Genomic DNA, 21,733 nt, shown 5'->3' with positions numbered 1-21,733 from the left:
GTTTCAGTTTAATTTATTTGACAAGGGACAATGTACATTAAAGCAGATATCATCGGCACGGCCGTTTCGGCTAATGCTGTGTTCAAGGCAGGCTTTTGAAACCGTAAGTTACAGCTTCAAGTCACAACTACGACTTGGTAGCGTTCCAGGTAACCCGTAGCTCGTGTTTTTACCGTCCTGTTGTCTGTGAAAGTTCCCTATAACGGCCACTCGTAACTTCCGACCCGTGAACTCGTACCAGTTCGATCTGGTACGAGTTCACAGGAAGGAAAAACACAAAGTACGAGTTTCCTTGAACGCACCATGAGTTAGCAGCCCCCGCCCTTGTCAGGCATCAATTGGTCCTCGTGCTACGTCACCACATTCACGCGCATCCCTTGGCTGCACACACAGCCCTTCATGCCGTTCTCTCCCCTCATTGGATAACACTTGTATCCCACAAGGAAAATTTTCTCCTCGGGTTACAGCAGAGCAGAGTGACGGAGAGACTCGTGTTTAGGCTGAAATACTTCATGTAAGTGATTGCTGACGGAAAATAGGACTATTTAGGACTTATATTAACAAAAACATTCCACTGATATCTGCTTTAATAAAACATTGTAAAAAAACAAAAACAAAAAACAAATGTAGCCTAAATGCACCCGAGTTATCTAAAAAAGCTAGTTTTCATCGCCAGTCCCGCTGCCTGATGATAACAGGGCAACCTTAAAAAAGAGCAACAATGAGGTAAAATACCAAAGACACATTAATAAATATACATTTGTAAGACAATAACACACACCTAAGACACATTCAGTTCACATTAATAAATATACATCAACTCTTACACTGCAAAAACTCAAAATCTTACCAAGAATATTTGACTTATTTCTAGTCAAAATGTCATTTTTTAAAGAGCTGGAAAAATTATATTATAGTGAACAATGGAACTGTGTATTTTTTCCAGGTAAAACCTCTTTTAGGCCGTGAAAATAGGCCGTTTCTTTGGGTCTGTTCACAACACTGTATGTTGTAAATCTCTGGGCAGGGCTATTATGGGCTGGCGTTGCTAACGGGAGGAGTGCAGAGAGTCTTCTACTGCAATTAAAGTACTTAGGGGCTATTTGTAGATCATACAACCCCACTTTAAAAAAAAATGATACTATCCCTTTAACTCTGAATGATTTCCACCGTAACTCTGTAGTATTTCTACCTTAACTCTGTAGTATTTCTACCTTAACTCTGTAGTAAAACAGTATAAAACCTCCTGCGGGGGGCGAGTCCAGGTGAGTCCACAGTTTTACAGGTTTCTTCTTCAAAGCATTTGGACAAAAATGACCTGAAACAACCTGCGATGAAAACACACCTGAGTATCTGTGAGTAGGTCAGACCGTCTCCATGACAACTGGGCTGTGTTTATATTGTAGGGACTTTTAATGAAACAATGTTTGTGTGGTGTTTATACTGTCATTATATCATAGACCAGAGCAACATCTGAGAATGACTGATGCATTCTGGGTAATTTAGGGGCAGCACCGACCCGGCATTTTTAAATTGCACTCAGTGGCTTTTTGTGTTTTGATGGAGCGTAGACTAACTAACAATCAATCTGAATGTTTTATTTTGTGTTTCTTTTGTAGCACTATGTCTCATCATTATTTTGACACCCTCTTTGAAACCCACCGTTCACGCTATCTTGAAAAACTACAATGAATGAATCTAGCGGTATTATCCTCCCACAGTGATCAATGACTCCACACAGTGGCCAGAAATGTCTGAATGAATCTACGGTATGCTCCTTTAGCCTCCCACAGTGATCAATGACTCCACACAGTAGAAGTACTACAGTAGAAGTACTACAGTAGAAGTACAGCTGCTTCGTTTCTGTTTCGTCTCTGTAAAAGCAGTCGGAGTGAGAGCTCCGTGTGTTTCCCTCCTCTGTGCTGCTAATCACAGTCCTGCACAGAAACTCACAGACCTTTAATGTGAAAGGTGGTTCAAGCGCCACCTGGTGGTAGAGGAGTATTACTACAGCTACTACTGTAATACCATCACTACTATTACTACTACAGCTACTACTGTAATACCATCACTACTACTACTATTACAATGACTGATAATAATAATTATAATAATAATAATATATTATTTTTCCTCATTCTACACATTTCTTGGTTGATAGACATTCATTTAAAGGTCCAGTATGTAATATTTGTCAATGTTTATTGGTGGAAAAAGGAGGTTTTTATACGCACATCACACATGCTGTAGGGGCTGTTGAGGTGCAGGGCAATAAAAAGTAACGTGGAAACAGAGAGGGTTGCCCGCACACTCTTAAAGGAGGTCACAGTGATTTATTTAGCACTTTGCACAAACGTTTTCGACCGTGTGTGGTCTTCTTCAGGTGCCAACAGAACAAAGGAACGCTCAGGTGTATGGGTGTGAGGTCCAGTTAGGTGAGGAGGGGCGAGCCTGAAGGTACAGTAAGGGGCACATCCTTCAGCTTACAGTATTTAATTATACACTTTTAAATATACAGTTTTAAATATAGAAAATCTTTTAAATATAGTCAATGTTTATTGGTAAAATCTGAATATAGGCTACTACCAGTGAATATATTTGTATAAGTGTATAATCGCTATAAAATAAAATCTGTTTGGTTTTCATAGCCTTATAATTCTTCTTTTATATACACTACATTTAGCAAGGGTGGGGCAGTGCGAGGCTATACAGTCCTCACTGCAGACGGCCCCGGTTTGAATCCTCCCGCGTCGGGCGGCCCTTTCCTGCATGTCATTCCCCCTCTCACTGCCTCCCCCTTTCCTGTCTATCTCCACTGATTTATCAAATAAAGGCAAAAAAGAAAGAGAGAGTGTGGCCATCTTGCACCGCCATGTTCGTACAGAATGGAAAATCCAGCCAACCAGAGAGCTCGTTTCAAGAGTTTCACGTTCATGAATAAAGAATAGAATTATTTAATAGATAAATAACATAATATGAATGCTAGATGTCACTGTTTTCCCCTCATTTTACACACTGCACCTTTAACTGAGTATCTACTTTTGTCAGCACATGTAAATAGGGGAGACTGGGGACAGTTGCAACAGGGGACGGTTGCAACAAGCCTTATTCCTCCAATCAGAAACATGCTAGAGTGATGACACTCACACTGCACATTCACAGTTAGACCCTCGACCCACCAATAATAGAAAAGACATATTCAGCATCTGCTCCTGCTTCTTGTACTGAGACAAAGTTGTTTTAAGGGGATGAAAGTAGCTTTTTTCATGAGCTGTATTTTTGTCAAACTGTCCTGATGTTTTGTATGAATGAATCCAAACCTACCTAGTTTGAATCACTGTTTAGTTGACTATCAAATGACCTGGTTAGATGTGTCAGTGTCATTGTGTCTAGCTAGTACATGATGTTTTGTCATGGCTGACAGGGTGGGGACGGTTGCAACAACTTCCATTTGAATATGGAAGCACTATGCAAACGCAAATGTATAAAATGAAACATTTTTAGCTTAAAATGGGCACAATATATCTATTTTTTTCCCTCATGATGAACAGAACAGCCTTTATATTAAACCATGAGAGACTGAGATTTCAAAATAATTCTCCAGATAACTTCCTATAATGAAATATGCAATTTGTAGTTGTATCTTATTCTATGGGACAGACGTAGCCACATATATTTTCCTTTGAAAATTAGAGAAAAGTAAATTTATTTGATGTCATACAGTGAATAAATCATCCAAAAGTAGAGTACATGTTTATAAAAGTTTCTTGTAGGCTATTGCAAATAGTTCCATTCTTCTTGTCTCACACTGAGCTATTGAGTTTTATTACCACTGTTAACCTCTGCACATTGACTCAAGGCCTATGTTCTATGCAAAACAAAACTCCAACTGTTCTCTGATAAATATTACTAAATAACTAAATAATACTACAGTATTATTGTAAGACAATGCATATTTTAGGAATACTTAACTTATTGAGACAAAAATCAAAAGTTAATTAGTGAAATGTAATGTATGTTTAATATGTTGCAACCGTCCCTGATCCGTGTTGCAACCGTCCCCACGTTTGGGGTCAGTTGCAACGTCTGGATTCTTCCATTCAAATGAACATTGTGATTGATGTGTCTTATGTAACCATCTTTAAATGACATGACTAATTAGCTGACAAATGTATGTTTAATCTATAAAAGTTTGGTGAGCCGAGTCCAAATAGTCTCTGAGTAACTGGGAAAAATGTAAAAAAGTGTTGCAACTGCCCCCGGTCTCCACCTACATTGTTCACAGGTTAAACGTCTTCTGTACAGATGTGCGTCTTTGTGTGTTTTATTCCATATATATCATTATCATTTCTGATAATTATTGTTTAAAAGTTTAATAATAACGTTTCATTCACAGACAAAAAAATGTTTTCAAGTGTTTGCAGTGACATTTATTTAAACTGCAGCACAAACATAGTTGAACAGCTGTAAATGAGAAGTGACTTCCTGCTTCAGGCCGAATGACTCATCAACACTCAGACTTCAGAAAACACTCAAACTGTAGAAAATGTCCAAGTAAAAATTGTACACCCGCACACACACATCAGGGTTAGGGTGTGTGTATGTGTGTGTGTGCATGTATATATGTGTGTGTGTGTATGTGTGTATATGTGTGTATGAGTGTGTGTATACTGTATGTGTGTGTATGTGTGTGTGTGTGTGCCGGTCAGAACTATAAGGCACCAAACTGAAGTCTGATTGATCCGTCACACTGAGACAAACAGTCGAAGCTCCTTCAGTCGTAAATACAAAACACTCAAATCTACCGTGACTCAACGAGACGAGACGAGACCGCCGCCTCGCTGAAAACTAACGTTAAATAAACCTCATCATCATCACACACAGACACATGTTCATCTGTCTGCAGCTCCTCCTCCGTGTCCGTGTGGCGTTCACTGACCCTCCGTTCACATGAGGCTTCGTTCCTCACACGTTTCTCTGTCCAGTCACATGACCGAGGTCTGACGAGAGCATGGAGAGAGTATGGAGTGTCGAGAGCGCCACCGGAGTCATTTCCTGTTTCTTATCAATTATAACTGCATGAATCTAAAAAAGCACTGATATATTTATTCATTTATTTATTTATTTATTTATTCTATAAGTGAATAATAATAATTTCATGTCTAGTTTATCTCTTAAAGCCCCAGTACGTAGGAATTCCCTCCATCTAGCGGTGCGGCTGCATATCTGAACGTATTCTTGATGTTGCATTCAGGTGAAATGGGGCAGACGTCAGACAGACAACAGGATAACAGGATAAACAAGCGTCTATGTAAACAAGTGGTCTGACAACATGTTGTCATGGTGATGTGGTATTGTTTTAGTAAAATGACATCCGGTTGGTTTGCCGAGTCGACGGCCGTCTGCCTGACTGCACCTGAATGCAACACCGGTGCCTCCGTCCTGCCTCACACTACACAGTGGTGACGGTTTTAACAGGCCGTTTCCGTGGTTACCTACGGTCACGATGCAACATGGCCGCCTCGGTTCGGTGCGTCGCCCACTTCTGTGTTTGTAACGACTTGTAACAACTCATTCTAAGGAACCAGAAAGCTTTCATCTGGATGCAGCTGTGATTCACCTTCAGTCAAATACGGATTCATGAAAGACAGGTTTGATTTTTGATCAGAAAAAGACAAATAAGTTACAGACTGGGACTTTAAGAAAAGAAAATGTGAAGAGAATCTTTGTTCTGATCATATTATTTAATTGATATTAGTATTTTCACTGACTCGTCAATAATAAAGTGTGTCAGTGTGATGTCAGTGTGATGTCAGTGGGTGGGTGAAAGGTCACGACCTCGTTTCTGAAGCATTAAACTCATTAATATTCACACACACACAAAGTGAAGCGTTCACACACACACACACACACACACACACATCTGTAAAAGTGGGCGGGGCAGCAGAGCCACAGGAAGTGGGCGGGGCAGCAGAGCCACAGGAAGTGGGCGGGGCAGCAGAGCCACAGGAAGTGGGCGGGGCTACACGTTGATGGCGTGAGCGTGCTTCTTGCACAGAGGTTTGTCTTTCTTGGAGTAGAAAGGTTGACCCTCCAGGTTCACATGGCACACCTGCAGAGAGACAGGTAGACAGTGAGACAGGTAGGCAGGTGGACAGGTAGAGAGTGAGACAGTGAGACAGGTAGAGAAAGGTGAGACAGGTAGGTTAGACAGTAGGGTTGCACATCTCTCTGTGATAAACGATTCGATATGAATCTAGATACACAGATTACGATTCGATTCAAAAACGATCTCCTTTTATTACAGACCGATTCGATCCGATTCGATTCGGTGTAGGACGATTCGATTCTACGGTTAATATCTGTTGTAGATATTTTATAAAATAAAGAATTCTATGAAAGTGACTATCTTACAGTAGGCTACAGTACAATATTTTCTTTTCAAATATATAAGACCACATATCCCCAAGCATTGTTGCTTTAAAGCACTGGCAAAAAAAAAAGAAAGAAAAAAAAAAGAATCACAACAAAATCACATGTCAATGTATTTATTTTTTGACATGGACCAATTTCTGTGAGAATGTTTTTGTAATTAGCCCTTTTCCACCGAGCTAAGGGTTAGCTAAGAACCGGTTGGCAGCGGGGTTACCTTAGCAACAAGACCGCTACGTATTACGTTTGTTTATCAATGAAACGTGTTGTAATTAAGATATTCGCTGAAAAAAATAGTTTTTACGTGGCCCGTTGATTGATTTATGAGTTATTACAGACACCGCTAACGGCTAACGGCTAACCGCTAACGGCTAACGGCTAGGCACTGTCTAGCCCACAGCGATAACCGATCCATGACGCTAACGGCTAACGGCTAACGGCTAACGGCTAGGCACTCTGGCCCATAGCAGCGATAACCGATCCATGACTCTACAACCGATTCATCTAGGACTTCATGGCTCATTTATCGATTCAGGAGGCTGCTACCGACACAGCCCAATCTCTCACCTGTTAAACCGAATATCCGGTCGCACCGGTTATTCACAACCCTAGTAGAGAGTGAGACAGGTAGACAGGTAGACAGGTGGACAGGTAGACAGGTAGACAGGTAGACAGGTAGAGAGTGAGACAGGTAGACAGGTAGACAGGTGGACAGGTATAGAGTGAGACAGGTAGACAGGTAGACAGGTGGACAGGTAGACAGGTAGACAGGTAGAGAGTGAGACAGGTAGACAGGTAGACAGGTAGACAGGTAGAGAGTGAGACAGGTAGACAGTTAGACAGGTAGACAGGTAGACAGGTGGACAGGTAGAGAGTGAGACAGGTAGACAGTTAGACAGGTAGACAGTTAGACAGGTAGACAGGTAGAGAGTGAGACAGGTAGACAGAGAGTAAAACAGGTAGACAGGTAGAGAGTGAGACAGGTAGACAGGTAGAGACTGAGACAGGTAGACAGAGAGTGAGACAGGTAGACAGGTAGAGAGTGAGACAGGTAGACAGGTAGACAGGTAGACAGGTGGACAGGTAGACAGGTAGAGAGTGAGACAGGTAGACAGGTAGACAGGTAGAGAGTGAGACAGGTAGACAGGTAGAGAGTGAGACAGGTAGACAGTTAAACAGGTAGACAGGTAGAGAGTGAGACAGGTAGACAGTTAGACAGGTAGACAGGTGGACAGGTAGAGAGTGAGACAGGTAGACAGTTAGACAGGTAGACAGTTAGACAGGTAGACAGGTAGAGAGTGAGACAGGTAGACAGAGAGTAAAACAGGTAGACAGGTAGAGAGTGAGACAGGTAGACAGGTAGAGACTGAGACAGGTAGACAGAGAGTGAGACAGGTAGACAGGTAGAGAGTGAGACAGGTAGACAGGTATAGAGTGAGACAGGTAGACAGGTAGAGAGTGAGACAGGTAGACAGGTATAGAGTGAGACAGGTAGACAGGTAGACAGGTAGAGACTGAGACAGGTAGAGAGTGAGACAGGTAGACAGGTAGAGAGTGAGACAGGTAGACAGGTATAGAGTGAGACAGGTAGACAGGTAGAGAGTGAGACAGGTAGACAGGTAGAGAGTGAGACAGGTAGACAGGTATAGAGTGAGACAGGTAGACAGGTAGACAGGTAGACAGGTAGACAGGTGGACAGGTAGACAGGTAGACAGGTAGAGAGTGAGACAGGTAGACAGGTAGACAGGTAGACAGGTAGAGAGTGAGACAGGTAGACAGGTAGAGAGTGAGACAGGTAGACAGGTAGACAGGTAGACAGGTAGACAGGTAGACAGGTAGAGAGTGAGACAGGTAGACAGGTAGAGAGTGAGACAGGTAGACAGGTAGACAGGTAGACAGGTAGAGAGTGAGACAGGTAGACAGGTAGAGAGTGAGACAGGTAGACAGGTAGACAGGTAGACAGGTAGAGAGTGAGACAGGTAGACAGGTAGACAGGTAGTTACCGCGCAGACGAAGCAGGTGTCGTGCCAGGTGTGGCCCAGAGCTTCGATGAACTTGTCACCAGCTTCAACTGGGAAGTCGCAGCCGTGACACTTAGTGCTGAAGAGAGCGATGTAATCTGGGAGGAAGACGGTCATTGGTCAGTTATTGATCAGTCATTGATCAGTCATTGATCAGTCATTGGTCAGTTATTGGTCAGTTATTGATGAGTCATTGATCAGGTATTGATCAGTCATTGATCAGTAATCGATCGGTTATTGATCAGCTGTACCTTTCTCACAGTACGGCTCTCCGTCCTCCATGTGGAACAGACTGTTTCCAAAACCTTTTCCACAGGCTGCACAGACGAAGCAGGTGGTGTGCCACGTCTGCCGCAGGGCGTGCATCACTTCCTGTAACACATCACACACAGGTGTAGGACAGGTGTTAAAGGGATAGCTCAGCCAAAATTCATATTTCCCTCATTATCTCCTCCCCCTCATGTGGACTAAGGGCTGGGAGAAGTTTCAGAGTCCTCCGTGGCTTCTCTGAGTTACAGGGGGTCTCGGCGTAGCAGTGCATGTCCATATGACGGTTGTGAATGGATACCAACTGTCTTCATAACAAAAAGACACACCAAAAAACATCCAGATACCTCCATGCTGCTCGTATGTAATGTCCTGGGCCGTAAAGTCGGGGGGGGGCCCGCATGCCGTGGGGGTGTCCATAGTTCTCTTCTTTGTTTGATATTTCAAGAGACTTTTTGTTAAGTAACCATGGATAGCTGGTTAGACATTACATACGAGCAGCATGGAGGTATCTGGATGTTTTATGGTGTGTCTTTTTGTTATGAAGACAGTTGGTATCCATTAGCAACCGTCATATGGACATGCACTGCTACGCCGAGACCCCCTGTAACTCAGAGAGGCCACGGAGGATCATGAGTGCAATCCCTTTAAGACAGGTGGGCAGGTCTTAGACAGGTGTTAGACAGGTGTAGGACAGGTGTAGAACAGGTGTTAGACAAGGAGACCAGTGTAGGACAGGTGTTAGACAGGTATTAGGTGTAGGACAGGTGTAGGACAGGTGTTGGACAGGTATTAGGTGTAGGACAGGTGTAGGACAGGTGTCTCACCCCCATGATCTTGGAGTTGCAGCGGGCGCAGGTCGGGGCGAAGAACTCCTCGTAGCAGTTCTCACAGTAGACGTTGTTCTGCTCCTCCACGAAGCTCACGTCGGCCAGGGACATGTGACAGTAGTGACAGTTGAACTCCTCCGGGTGCCAGGAGCGGCCCAGCGCCACCAGGAAGGGGCCCCTGGAGACCACCATGACAACCATCACCACGACAACCACCACCACGACAACAACAACCACAGCGTTACCTATAGACCCATTTACTGTTTGTAAACAATGACGACGAACGTGAGCTGCGCTGGTAACGGAAGTATGTCAGAGAACAACAGCTTGTCAAGTTAGGTCTTCATCTATAGACGTACGTTATAGGGTTTAATCTGTAGACATACGGTACAGGTCTTCATCTATAGACATACGGTATAGGTCTTCATCTGTAGACGTACGGTATAGGTCTTCATCTATAGACATACGGTATAGGTCTTCATCTGTTGACGTACGGTATAGGTCTTCATCTATAGACATACGGTATAGGTCTTCATCTGTAGACGTATACGTTATAGGTCTTTATCTATAGACATACGGTATAGGTCTATAGACATATGGTATAGGTCTATAGACATATGGTATAGGTCTATAGACATATGGTATAGGTCTTCATCTATAGACATACGGTATAGGTCTTCATCCGTAGACATACGGTATAGGTCTTCATCTATAGACATACGGTATAGGTCTTCATCTATGGACATACGGTATAGGTCTTCATCTATGGACATACGGTATAGGTCTTCATCTATGGACATACGGTATAGGTCTTCATCTGTAGACATACGGTATAGGTCTTCATCTGTAGACATACGGTATAGGTCTTCATCTGTAGACATACGGTATAGGTCTTCATCTATAGACATACGGTATAGGTCTTCATCTATGGACATACGGTATAGGTCTTCATCTGTAGACATACGGTATAGGTCTTCATCTGTAGACATACGGTATAGGTCTTCATCTATAGACATACGGTATAGGTCTTCATCTATGGACATACGGTATAGGTCTTCATCTATGGACATACGGTATAGGTCTTCATCTGTAGACATACGGTATAGGTCTTCATCTGTAGACATACGGTATAGGTCTTCATCCGTAGACATACGGTATAGGTCTTCATCTATAGACATACGGTATAGGTCTTCATCTATGGACATACGGTATAGGTCTTCATCTATAGACATACGGTATAGGTCTTCATCTGTAGACATACGGTATAGGTCTTCATCCGTAGACATACGGTATAGGTCTTCATCCGTAGACATACGGTATAGGTCTTCATCTATAGACATACGGTATAGGTCTTCATCTATAGACATACGGTATAGGTCTTCATCCGTAGACATACGGTATAGGTCTTCATCTATAGACATACGGTATAGGTCTTCATCTATAGACATACGGTATAGGTCTTCATCTATAGACATACGGTATAGGTCTTCATCTATAGACATACGGTATAGGTCTTCATCTATAGACATACGGTATAGGTCTTCATCTATAGACATACGGTATAGGTCTTCATCTATAGACATACGGTATAGGTCTTCATCTGTAGACATACGGTATAAGTCTTCATCCGCAGACATACGGTATAGGGTTCCATCCGTAGACATACGGTATAGGTCTTCATCCGTAAGGTATAAGTCTTCATCTATAGACATACGGTATAGGTCTTCATCTATAGACATACGGTATAGGTCTTCATCCGTACGGTATAAGTCTTCATCCGCAGACATACGGTATAGGGTTCCATCCGTAGACATACGGTACAAGTCTTCATCTATAGACATACAGTATAGGTCTTCATCTGTAGACATACGGTATAGGTCTTCATCTGTAGACATACGGTATAGGTCTTCATCTATAGACATACGGTATAGGTCTTCATCCGTACGGTATAAGTCTTCATCCGCAGACATACAGTATAGGGTTCCATCCGTAGACATACGGTACAAGTCTTCATCTATAGACATACGGTACAGGTCTTCATCTGTAGACATACGGTATAGGTCTTCATCTGTAGACATACGGTATAGGTCTTCATCTATAGACATACGGTACAGGTCTTCATCTATAGACATACGGTATAGGTCTTCATCTATAGACATACGGTATAGGTCTTCATCTATAGACATACGGTATAGGGTTCCATCCGTAGACATACGGTATAGGTCTTCATCTATAGACATACGGTATAGGTCTTCACCTATAGACATACGGTATAGGGTTTCATCTGTAAACCGGGTAGAAAACCAGTGGCTGAGGTGAAATAGCAGCTAACTTGCGTTACCAAACTGCGCGTGCAGCTTCTTACGATGGCGTAGGCTGTAAACGGGTCTATAGGTCCTGAACACACATGTAATTACTCTGTGATGTAAACGAGCTGACGATGTGTGATGTCATCGGCTCAGGTGAGTTACCTGATGATGCTGTTGCAGGCTCCACACAGGGGGGTGCGGCTGCCGGCGGCAAACCTCTCCGCCCTCTGGGCCACGCCCCTCGCCACCGGGGGGAAGGGGGCGGGGCTGGGGGTGACGGGGGCGGGGCTGGGGGCCGGCGGCGCAGCGGGGGAGGGGTTGGGGATGTAGGCAGGGGGAGGGGGGGCGGCCTGGGGCAGCGGCTGCACCTTCACAGAGCTGGTGGTCTTACCGGGGTCAAACTTATCAGCAAAGTTAGTGTCAGTCACCCAGGGGGGGCGGTTAGAGGAGCCTCCAGCGGGGGAGGGGGCCTGGGGGTGGGGGGGCTGGGGGTGAGGATGGGAGTGGGGGTGGGGGGGCTGAGGGTGAGGCTGGGGGTGAGGCTGGGAATGGGGGTGGGGGGGCTGGGGGTGAGGCTGGGAATGGGGGTGGGGGGGCTGAGGGTGAGGATGGGAATGGGGGTGGGGGGGCTGAGGGTGAGGGTGAGGATGGGGGGGGGCTGAAGCTGGAGGCGGAGCCGGACCTGGAGGCGACCAATGAGACGGTTCCGTTAGGAGGGGGGTCAACCTTGAACAACTTGCAACAGAAGCAAACTCAACTGATTTTGTATCCGCAACATGTCCTGAGTGAGGGAAAAAAAGCCCAGAAGAATCCCATTCGGGGAAAGTTTGGAAAAAGACCAAAATATAGCCCATTCAATAATTAAAGAGATACGCCAAAAAAATTTTTTTCGTGTCTTGCCTCACTCCCGAGTCCATGACCAGCAGATAGACACCATCCTTGTGACTGTGCGTGTAGTAGCCTAACAAGAGAGATTAGCTTAGCTCAAACGCTGGAAGTGTATAGGTAGTGTTAGCCTGCCTCCACCTAAAGTCTCTAATTAGCTTAGCTCAAACGCTGGAAATGTATAGGTAGTGTTAGCCTGCCTCCACCTAAAGTCACTAATTAGCTTAGCTCAAACACTGGAAGTGTATGGGTAGTGTTAGCCTGCCTCCACCTAAAGTCTCTAATTAGCTTAGCTCAAACGCTGGAAGTGTATGGGTAGTGTTAGCCTGCCTCCTACCTAAAGTCGCTAATTAGCTTAGCTCAAACACTGGAAGTGTATAGGTAGTGTTAGCCTGCCTCCACCTAAAGTCTCTAATTAGCTTAGCTCAAACACTGGAAGTGTATGGGTAGTGTTAGCCTGCCTCCTACCCGAGCTGAAATCAGCAGTCAGAAGCTGATTTCATTTTAGCTCTAAACTCTGTAAATATTTCACTTTATCAACATTTCAAACATGTTTAGGTGAGAAAGTAGCCGTTTAGATCAGCAGTGTGTCGTTAATTTGTCTAAATACCAGCTGTTTACAATCTTGTTGGGACGAATTCGGCACTACTCAAGCTAGCTGTTGTGACCAACGCACTTCCGGTTACTTTCACAAAATAAAACACCCGTTGCTGTATACAGAAAACCATGAGGATAGGGGCGGTGCGTGGCGCAGTGGGTAGAGCGGCCGCCCCATGTAGAGGCTACAGTCCTCGCCGCAGGCGTCCCCGGTTCGAATCCTGCGTCGGGCAGACCTTTCCTGCGTGTCATTCCCCCTCTCTCTGCCTCCCCATTTCCTGTCTATCTCTACTGTCATCACTATCAAATAAAGGCAAAAAAGCCGAAAAATATACTTTAAAAAAAAAAAAAAGAAAACCATGAGGATAGAATCTGTGCTTTTACTTTGAAACAGGAAGCTAACCTACCCTCGATGTAGCTAGCTTGAACCAAAATAAAGCGTCTTTGCTTGAACCCTCCGTTTTGACTTCCAGTGTTTGAGCTAAGCTAATTAGCAACTTTAGGTGGAGGCAGGCTAACGCTACCTATACACTTCCAGTGTTTGAGCTAAGCTAATTAGAGACTTTAGGTGGAGGCAGGCTAACACTACCCATACACTTCCAGCGTTTGAGCTAAGCTTAGCCTATTAGCGGTGCGCCAGCTCTGCCCGTTAATGTAAATTATTTACATTGAGATATCTAAAGGTTAAAAATTTGACCCTATACGTGAGAAAAATAATTAATAGGCGTATGAATGGTCTATATATTTTTGTGTTTTTCTAAACTTTCCCCTAATGGGATTCTTCTGGGCTTTTTTTCCCTCACTCAGGACATGTTGAGGATACAAAATCAGTTGAGTTTGATTCTGTTGCAATTTGTTCAACCTTTTTTTTTTTTCATACAATGACTGTACGAAGAGGTGGTTTCCGTGGTTACTGCTCTCACCTGGTTGGGAGGGGTAGATGCAGGCGGTGCTCACCACCTTCGGGGGGGCGGAGCCAAGCGGGATCTGGATGGAGCTCTGCTGGGTGGGCGGGGCTTGCTGCGTGGGGGGCTGGTGGTGGTACTGCTGCGGCATTGGCTGGTACTGCTGGGGGGGCGGGGCCTGAGGCTGATACTGCTGGGGGGGCGGGGCCTGTGGCTGAATGTACTGGCTGCAAAAGGGAGGGAGGAAACAGAGCTGCTCTGTCATTGGTCAGGTCCTGTGATGTCATCATGACAAGTTTATGACATAACAACAACAATAAATACACAACTTGAGTTTAATAAAAGAAGTAAAGAACATGAGAGCAGCCTGAGGTTAGCTCAACAACAATAAAAGACAAAACAACAACAACAACAACAGACAAAACAACATCAACAATTATAACAACAACAAACAACAAACAACAACAGCAGCAGCAGCAGCAGTAGCAGCTGTGCGATGACTGAGTCGTTGCCCAGACGATGAAGGGATGAGGTCGTTATGTAGCAGTGAACCAATGAACCAGCTCTGTTAAGCTTCACGCTGGCTCAGCCAATAGGCCTATTTCACCAGATTCTGAAGTGAGGTCATACAGGGTAAATCTACATCCGGTCCGGTCAGCTGCAGCTAGAGCGACTGACAGAGTGGCCACACTTTTCATTCAAACAAACTAATACGACCGCCACAGAAGATTTCATCAGTGAGACTAACATTAATCTCCTAAAAAAAGTTTAACCAGTCAGCGGTAAACCTCTAAAAACCTGTGGATAAAGTTACCTGGATGTAGCTACGAGCATCTGCCTACTAGCCCCCGGTCGCTGCCTGCTAGCCCCCGGTCGCTGCCTGCTAGCCCCCGGTCGCTGCCCGCTAGCCCCCGGTCGCTGCCTGCTAGCCCCCGGTCGCTGCCTGCTAGCCCCCGGTCGCTGCCTACTAGCCCCCGGTCGCTGCCTGCTAGCCCCCGGTCGCTGCCTGCTAGCCCCCGGTCGCTGCCTGCTAGCCCCCGGTCGCTGCCTGCTAGCCCCCGGTCGCTGCCTGCTAGCCCCCGGTCGCTGCCTACTAGCCCCCGGTCGCTGCTCCCTCTGCATTTCTCCCACAACAAGCACATTTCCTAACAGGCAACATCTGGATAAACTGACAACAGGCTGCGGATTTAATATTAAAACTTTTAGCAGCTTTACTGCTATCACTGTCAGTTGCTGCTGAACGGCGATAGCGATGCTAATTTGTTAGCCCGTCGTTAGCATTAAGCTAGCGGACGTTATGCTTAGTTAGCATTAAGCTTACGGACTTTATGCTTAGTAGTGGTACTGGCTGTGTGTGGTTTGAAGGTTGTTTCAAATAATGTGGGTTTGAGTGAACATCTTTGATGATTAAATACATATTGCTGCTTAATATGTTTTATGTATGGCATTATTACAGTAGGCTAATGATTAGCCGCTAATCTTCCATTTGGACAGTGACAAATAAAACCTTGAAGCAAGAAGATTTTGTTGGAGAACTGACATTGATATACAGTAATTCAGTAACGGTTGTAAACCAGTGTACGGTTTAGTTTTAATATTTTGCCGTTTAAAAGCTAAACAAAGTCTTTTCCATCATCTCTTCGTATAGCCTACCCTGCTAGAAAAACCAGCATGGAAATGCTGCTGGTCTATGCTGTTTGTTTTTTTTTAGCAGTAGCCAAAACCCACTTCTTTCTCAGGTCTTTCTTTCAGAAACTCATGGAAATGCAAGTACGGCTGTTTTTGTCTATATTTGTCATATTTTTGGATTCAGCCATTGCGCTTCCGCGACCGGAAGTAGTTTTACCCTGTAACGGAAACCGGAAGTACCTAAACCCGGAAGTCGTGAAATAGGCCTATCAGGTGTGAGCTGGCTCAGCCAATCAGGTGTGAGCTGGCTCAGCCAATCAGGTGTGAGCTGGCTCAGCCAATCAGGAATGAGCTTGTACCTGGAGACGGCGGCTGATTGGCGGCTGTAGCCAGAGACAGACTGACGCTTCAGGCTGCAGGTGTAGAGACAACAACACAGGTCACCATGACAACATGCACCTGCTGAGGTCACCATGTGTCTGATGGTGACGCGCTGAGAGGAAGAGGAGGAGGAAGAGGAGGAGGAGGAGGAGGAGGAAGGAGGAAGAAGAAGAGGGAGGAAGAGGAGAAAAGAGAAAGAAGAAGAAGGAGGAAGAGGAGGAGGAAGAGGAAGGAACAGGAGGAGGAGAAAGATGAGGAAGAAGAAGAGGGTGGAAGAGGGAGGAAGAGGAGGAGCAGGAGAAAGAGGAGGAAGAGGAGGAGGAGAAAAATGAGGAAGAGGAAGGAAGAGCAGGAGGAGGAGGAAGAAGAGGGAGGAAGAGGAGGAGGAGGAAGAGGAGGAGGAGAAAGATGAGGAAGAGGAAGGAAGAGCAGGAGGAGGAAGAGGAGGAAGAAGAAGAGGGAGGAAGAGCAGGAGGAGGAAGAGGAGGAAGAAGAAGAGGGAGGAAGAGCAGGAGGAGGAAGAGGAGGAAGAAGAGGGAGGAGGAGGAGGAGGACAGCTCCTCAGTAGGCCTACATCATTACGTGACAGATTCCACACTCACACACACACACACACACGCACACACACACGCACACACACTCAGCCTCTCGACCTCCTGATTCATGTTGAGTCACTGAGTCTGAGTGTGTGTGCGTGTGTGTGTAGTGTGTGTGTGTGTGTGTGTCTCTGTGTGTGTGTGTGTGTGTGTGTGCGTGTGTGTGTGTGTGTGTGTGCGTGTGTGTGTGTGTGTGTGTGTGCGTGTGTGTGTCTGTGTGTGTGTGTGTGTGTGTGTGTGTGTGTGTGTGTGTGTGTGTGTGTGTGTCAGGAGGAAGCAGCAGGGATCGATTGGACCTAATGGAGAGATGATTCAATCAGAGCAGAGAGAAGAGGGAGACGGGGGGGGGGGGGGGGGGGGGTGACACCGTGGTAACAGGGTAACCATGGTAACGGTTCCTTCTGGTTGTGGGTGGGTGGGGGGGGGTCAGGTGCTGGGAGGTCAGAGCTCTGCCTCCTACCTGCTCCTCCTCAGCTCCTCCTCCTCCTCCTCCTCCTGCGCCGCTGCAACACACAGAGAAAAAAACACATGATTCACATGTGCAGAATTTGGCACATGTGAAGTTCATGTAGTTTTGTTTTGGCCCAATTTTATTAGTCCAGGAAAAATAGCGTTCACAAATGAAGTTCTTATCCAAATAGTGAATGACCCTTGACCTATCCCTTAACTTTTAGGCTGAGAAAACACCATGAAGAACATAAGATAATTCAAGATATTAAAGCAAAAAAGCTCAGGTGGATAATACACTACAATGTCTACAAGATTGAACAAGACATTTTCACCTGCTACACCCAATGTTTAGACCTTTGTCACATGTTGACAAAGAATTTTAAAAAACTTATAATACTTTTTTTGTTTGTCTTAATGTAAATAATCAACTGGGTAATTTTCATGGAGATATCTAAAGGTTAAAAAATTTACCCTATTCACATGAGAAAAATAATTAATAGGCAGGCAAAATAGCGTTTTATGACAGACTAATTGTAACAGAATGTTTTTCACCATCCATCATTTCTATGAGGTGTCCAGAACAACATACTAAAAGTCCTAAGAAATCCTAGTTGGGGAAATATGTTTAATACGCATCATTATTTACTGTATAAGGTCTATGGTGCTGACAACAATACACCCCAATGGGGCTATTTTTTTCCTTTACTGCTATCACAATGAAACTTTACACAATGTAAGTATATATGAAATGTAAAATTTTTTGTATTACAAGTTTCTTTGAAAATGAATTTGAATATGCAAATGAGCCACACACTTATCAAATATGCCTAAAAAAAATACACCCGAATAGGCTTATTTTTTTCCTTTACTCCTACCACAATGAAACTTTTCACAATGAAAGTATATATGAAATGTAACATTTTTTGTATTACAAGTTTCTTTGAAAATGAATTTGAATATGCAAATGAGCCACACACTTATCAAATATGCCTAAAAAAAATACACCCGAATAGGCTTATTTTTTTCCTTTACTCCTACCACAATGAAACTTTTCACAATGAAAGTAGACATGATAATAATTTTTTTGTATTACAAGTTTCTTTGAAAATGGATATGAATATGCAAATGAGCCATACACTTATCAAATATGCCTAAAATACACCCGAATAGGCTTATTTTTTTCCCCTTTACTCCTACCACAATGAAACTTTACACAATGAAAGTATCTATGAAATGTAACATTTTTTTGTATTACAAGTTTCTTTGAAAATGAATTTGAATATGCAAATGAGCCACACACTTATCAAATATGCCCAAAATACACCCGAATAGGCTTATTTTTTTCCTTTACTCCTACCACAATGAAACTTTACACAATGAAAGTATACATGAAAAGTAATTTTTTTTGTATTACAAGTTTCTTTGAAAATTTATTTTAAATATGCAAATGAGCTCAACACTAATTGACTTATGGTCAAGAAGCCGCAATAAAGCCGCAAGCAGCAAAAAAAAATGTGCACATGTGCTCTACATGGGAACACATGTGGTTTTACCATGTAGAGCACATGTGCAAAATTTAGCACGTGAAGTTCATGTGGTTTTTCTGTGAGGGTGGGTGTGAACAGGTGAGAACAGGTGAGAACAGGTGAGAACAGGTGAGAACAGGTGAGAACTTACAGGACTCGGTCCCCGTCAGGTGGGTCAGGACACGGAAGGACTTGGACTGGGCGTTGCTACGGCGACCGGTCTGGTCCAGGTCGTGGTCCAGGTCTGAGTGGACGGCCTGGTACACCTGAGACGCTCTGTCCACACCTCTACCTGTCGCAGCACTGAGGCCCCGCCCCCCAAACACACCCAACAACACAACACCCAACACCCCAACAACACAACAACACAACAACACACAGGTGAGACACACCTGAAGGCCTGAGGGGAGGGGGGGGGCAGGTGGGGGCAGAACATTCAGCCTGAACCTCAACATGATGGAGTCAATGAACCTGAGTCTGGAGTCAGAGAGAGAGCTGCACACACACACACACACACACACACACACACACACACACACACACACACACACACACACATAGACACAAACACACAAACACACAGAAACACTGGTGCTGCACAAGAGACGGCTGCACTGGACTGACCCCTGGTTAGGAGGAGGAGGAAGAGGAGGAGGAGGAGGTGAAGGAAGAGGAGGAAGAGGAGGAGGAGGAGGAGGAGGAGGAGGAGGAGGAGGAGGAGGAGGAGGAGGAGGAGGTGAAGGAAGAGGAGGAGGAGGAGGAGGAGGTGAAGGAAGAGGAGGAAGAGGAGGAGGAGGAGGAGGAGGAGGAGGTGAAGGAAGAGGAGGAGGAAGCAGGGCCGTTGTATAGGGGAGAAAGGTGATGATAACTCTAGGGGCCCAGCGCCCAGTGGGGCCCATAAAAAACCCCAGTAGTCTAATCTTTGTATGACTGATTTATTCTGCTTAGATCATACATGGGCATTTTACGGCCCGCGGGCCAGACCCGGCCCGCATGCCGTCTCAATCCGGCCCGCGAGCCGAAGTGCGAGCCGAACTGCTATTATGACCCGATTGCTTTTATTACGTTGATGCGCACTAATCAGCTGTTTGAAACAGTGACAGCCCTGTCAGATCAGGAGCTTGCACATCGCAGACAGAAAGTAACCTCCTCCAGGTAGAAGACAGTGATGAACGGCTGCTCAGTCTCTTTCTCTGTCTGACACCAGAGCTCCGACGGAGGAGAGAGATGAGCCGCTCTGGTGCAGGTTTTCTCCACAGCGGAGTTTCTGACTGTCAGCGGCAGCCTAGACCGCGGGACCGGGCCGGTGTTTCACAACCTTCCGTCAGCCGAATCGTAACTGCTGACGGTTACAAAGCCCCATCACGGCACCTAATTATTATTTCCCAAACACTAAGGTTTAGCAAACTGTGATTAAAAGAGCATTTTATGAGATCGCTGGGTTTTCTGACGTGATTGACCATATGACTGATTGTAGCCACGTGCGTCTGAAGCCTCCATCCACCAATGGCTACGCTTGTAATCAAATCACTTTTTTTTTTTTCATGTTGGTGCTGTTAGGCAGCAGCAAATGAGTATTGTGTTTCTTCATAAATAAAATGTTATCTACATACAAATAGAACAGTCTCACTGAATCAGAACTGAAAAGGATCTGAGTGCTTAATTATAATATTCAAGTGTCTGTGAACATTATTAATTGGTGCAGTCATTTATGGTCAGTAAGTTTTGATAAAACAATCTGCCTTGAGTCCATATTTATATCACAATACAGCATGTTTCTTCAGTGATCTGTGATGGATATAAGTTGAAAATGCGATTACATGGATTGTGGGCTGTCAGCCTATTGTAATGCAATCATTTCCACCAAATATATGTAGTTATATAGGCTAATATATAATTATATATAATTCAGCAATAAATATTTGATGTTTCAATTTGATTTCGAATCGTGTGGCCCTTCACTCACTTTATCGGAGTCAGTGTGGCCCTCTGGAAAAAATAATTGCCCACCCCTGGCTTAGACCCTGACTAATACTCATAGTAGCCTACACTGTAAAAACTCAACATCTTTCCAAGAATATCTGTCTTATTTCTTGTCCAAATGTCTCATTTCTAGTCAAAACTAATCTCTTTCCACTTAAAATAAGACTCATCACCTAAAAATTAACTTGTTTTTAGATCATTTTCACTTAAATTCACAATAAATAGAAAAATCTGCCAGTGAAAGTAAGTTTTTTGTGCTTGTAATAAGGAAGAAAAACTTGCTCCACCATCAGATTTTTTCTACTTATTCCAAGTGAAAATCTGCTTGAAAGAAGTAAAAAGTGTCTAAAAACAAACTGCTTTTAATATGATGATGATACGCGAGTATATTCTATTGGTTCAGAATCCAAACCAATCAAATAATCGAGACGTAAACAAACTTGCGGTGCTATTCTGAGATTCCTGGCATTTCCTGGTTGCTGTTTCTCACATCTCTGAGTGTTTGTTCCTCTCATATTCTCCTCTCTCTGCTAACTAGCTTGTCAACAGGAAGCAGCGTGAACTTATCAACCAATAAGAAGTGTTTAGGGGCGGGACACCGCCGCCAAATGTCGTCCAGATAGAGACAACGCCAGCGATGATTTCAGGGTTGAGCGACATCGCGGCGTCAGGACAGGCTGATTGAAAAGTAGCTACGCATTCTAATCTCTTTTCCTCGCTCGCATCGCTGTGGCATCGTTGTAGGTCAGGACCGGGTGTTAGAGGTTATTACAGAACTCAGAGCCACAGACTGAACATCTTTAAACCAGACAGCTGGAGCTCAGAGAGGAAGAAACAGAGAAACTAAACTCTACAAAATAAGGTCCGACTGTGGAACAGAACATGAACAGGACCGGGTGTTAGCATCAAAACAAAGAAGGCT

The 21,733-nt window shown here is 44.4% G+C and overlaps 2 protein-coding genes across 3 annotated transcripts in view; one reads left to right on the top strand and one right to left on the bottom strand.

The window, feature by feature from the left end:
* yipf3 (Yip1 domain family, member 3) overlaps nt 1–21,733 on the top strand; it is a 302,848-nt gene that overhangs the window by 65,529 nt on the left and 215,586 nt on the right. The window lies entirely within an intron of this gene.
* LOC146972897 (LIM domain-binding protein 3-like) overlaps nt 4,406–21,733 on the bottom strand; it is a 42,309-nt gene continuing 24,981 nt past the window's right edge. Inside the window, exons 6-13 of one of the 2 annotated variants that reach the window (XM_085799134.1) lie at nt 18,980–19,131; nt 17,313–17,355; nt 14,265–14,473; nt 12,022–12,541; nt 9,548–9,728; nt 8,705–8,825; nt 8,436–8,551; nt 4,406–6,112 (exon numbers count right to left, since the gene is read on the bottom strand). In XM_085799134.1, the coding sequence (XP_085655260.1) occupies nt 6,023–6,112; nt 8,436–8,551; nt 8,705–8,825; nt 9,548–9,728; nt 12,022–12,541; nt 14,265–14,473; nt 17,313–17,355; nt 18,980–19,131 (1,432 nt within the window). In that variant the 3' untranslated portion in view covers nt 4,406–6,022. The remainder of the gene's footprint in view (nt 6,113–8,435; nt 8,552–8,704; nt 8,826–9,547; nt 9,729–12,021; nt 12,542–14,264; nt 14,474–17,312; nt 17,356–18,979; nt 19,132–21,733) is intronic. The other variant, XM_085799135.1, reaches the window with a different exon arrangement.

Source organism: Trachurus japonicus, chromosome 15, assembly GCF_045865225.1.
Source record: "Trachurus japonicus isolate A0001 chromosome 15, Traja_1.0".
In the NCBI taxonomy this organism is placed as follows: Eukaryota; Metazoa; Chordata; class Actinopteri; order Carangiformes; family Carangidae; genus Trachurus; species Trachurus japonicus.
This window is presented reverse-complemented; position numbering and strand designations above follow the sequence as displayed.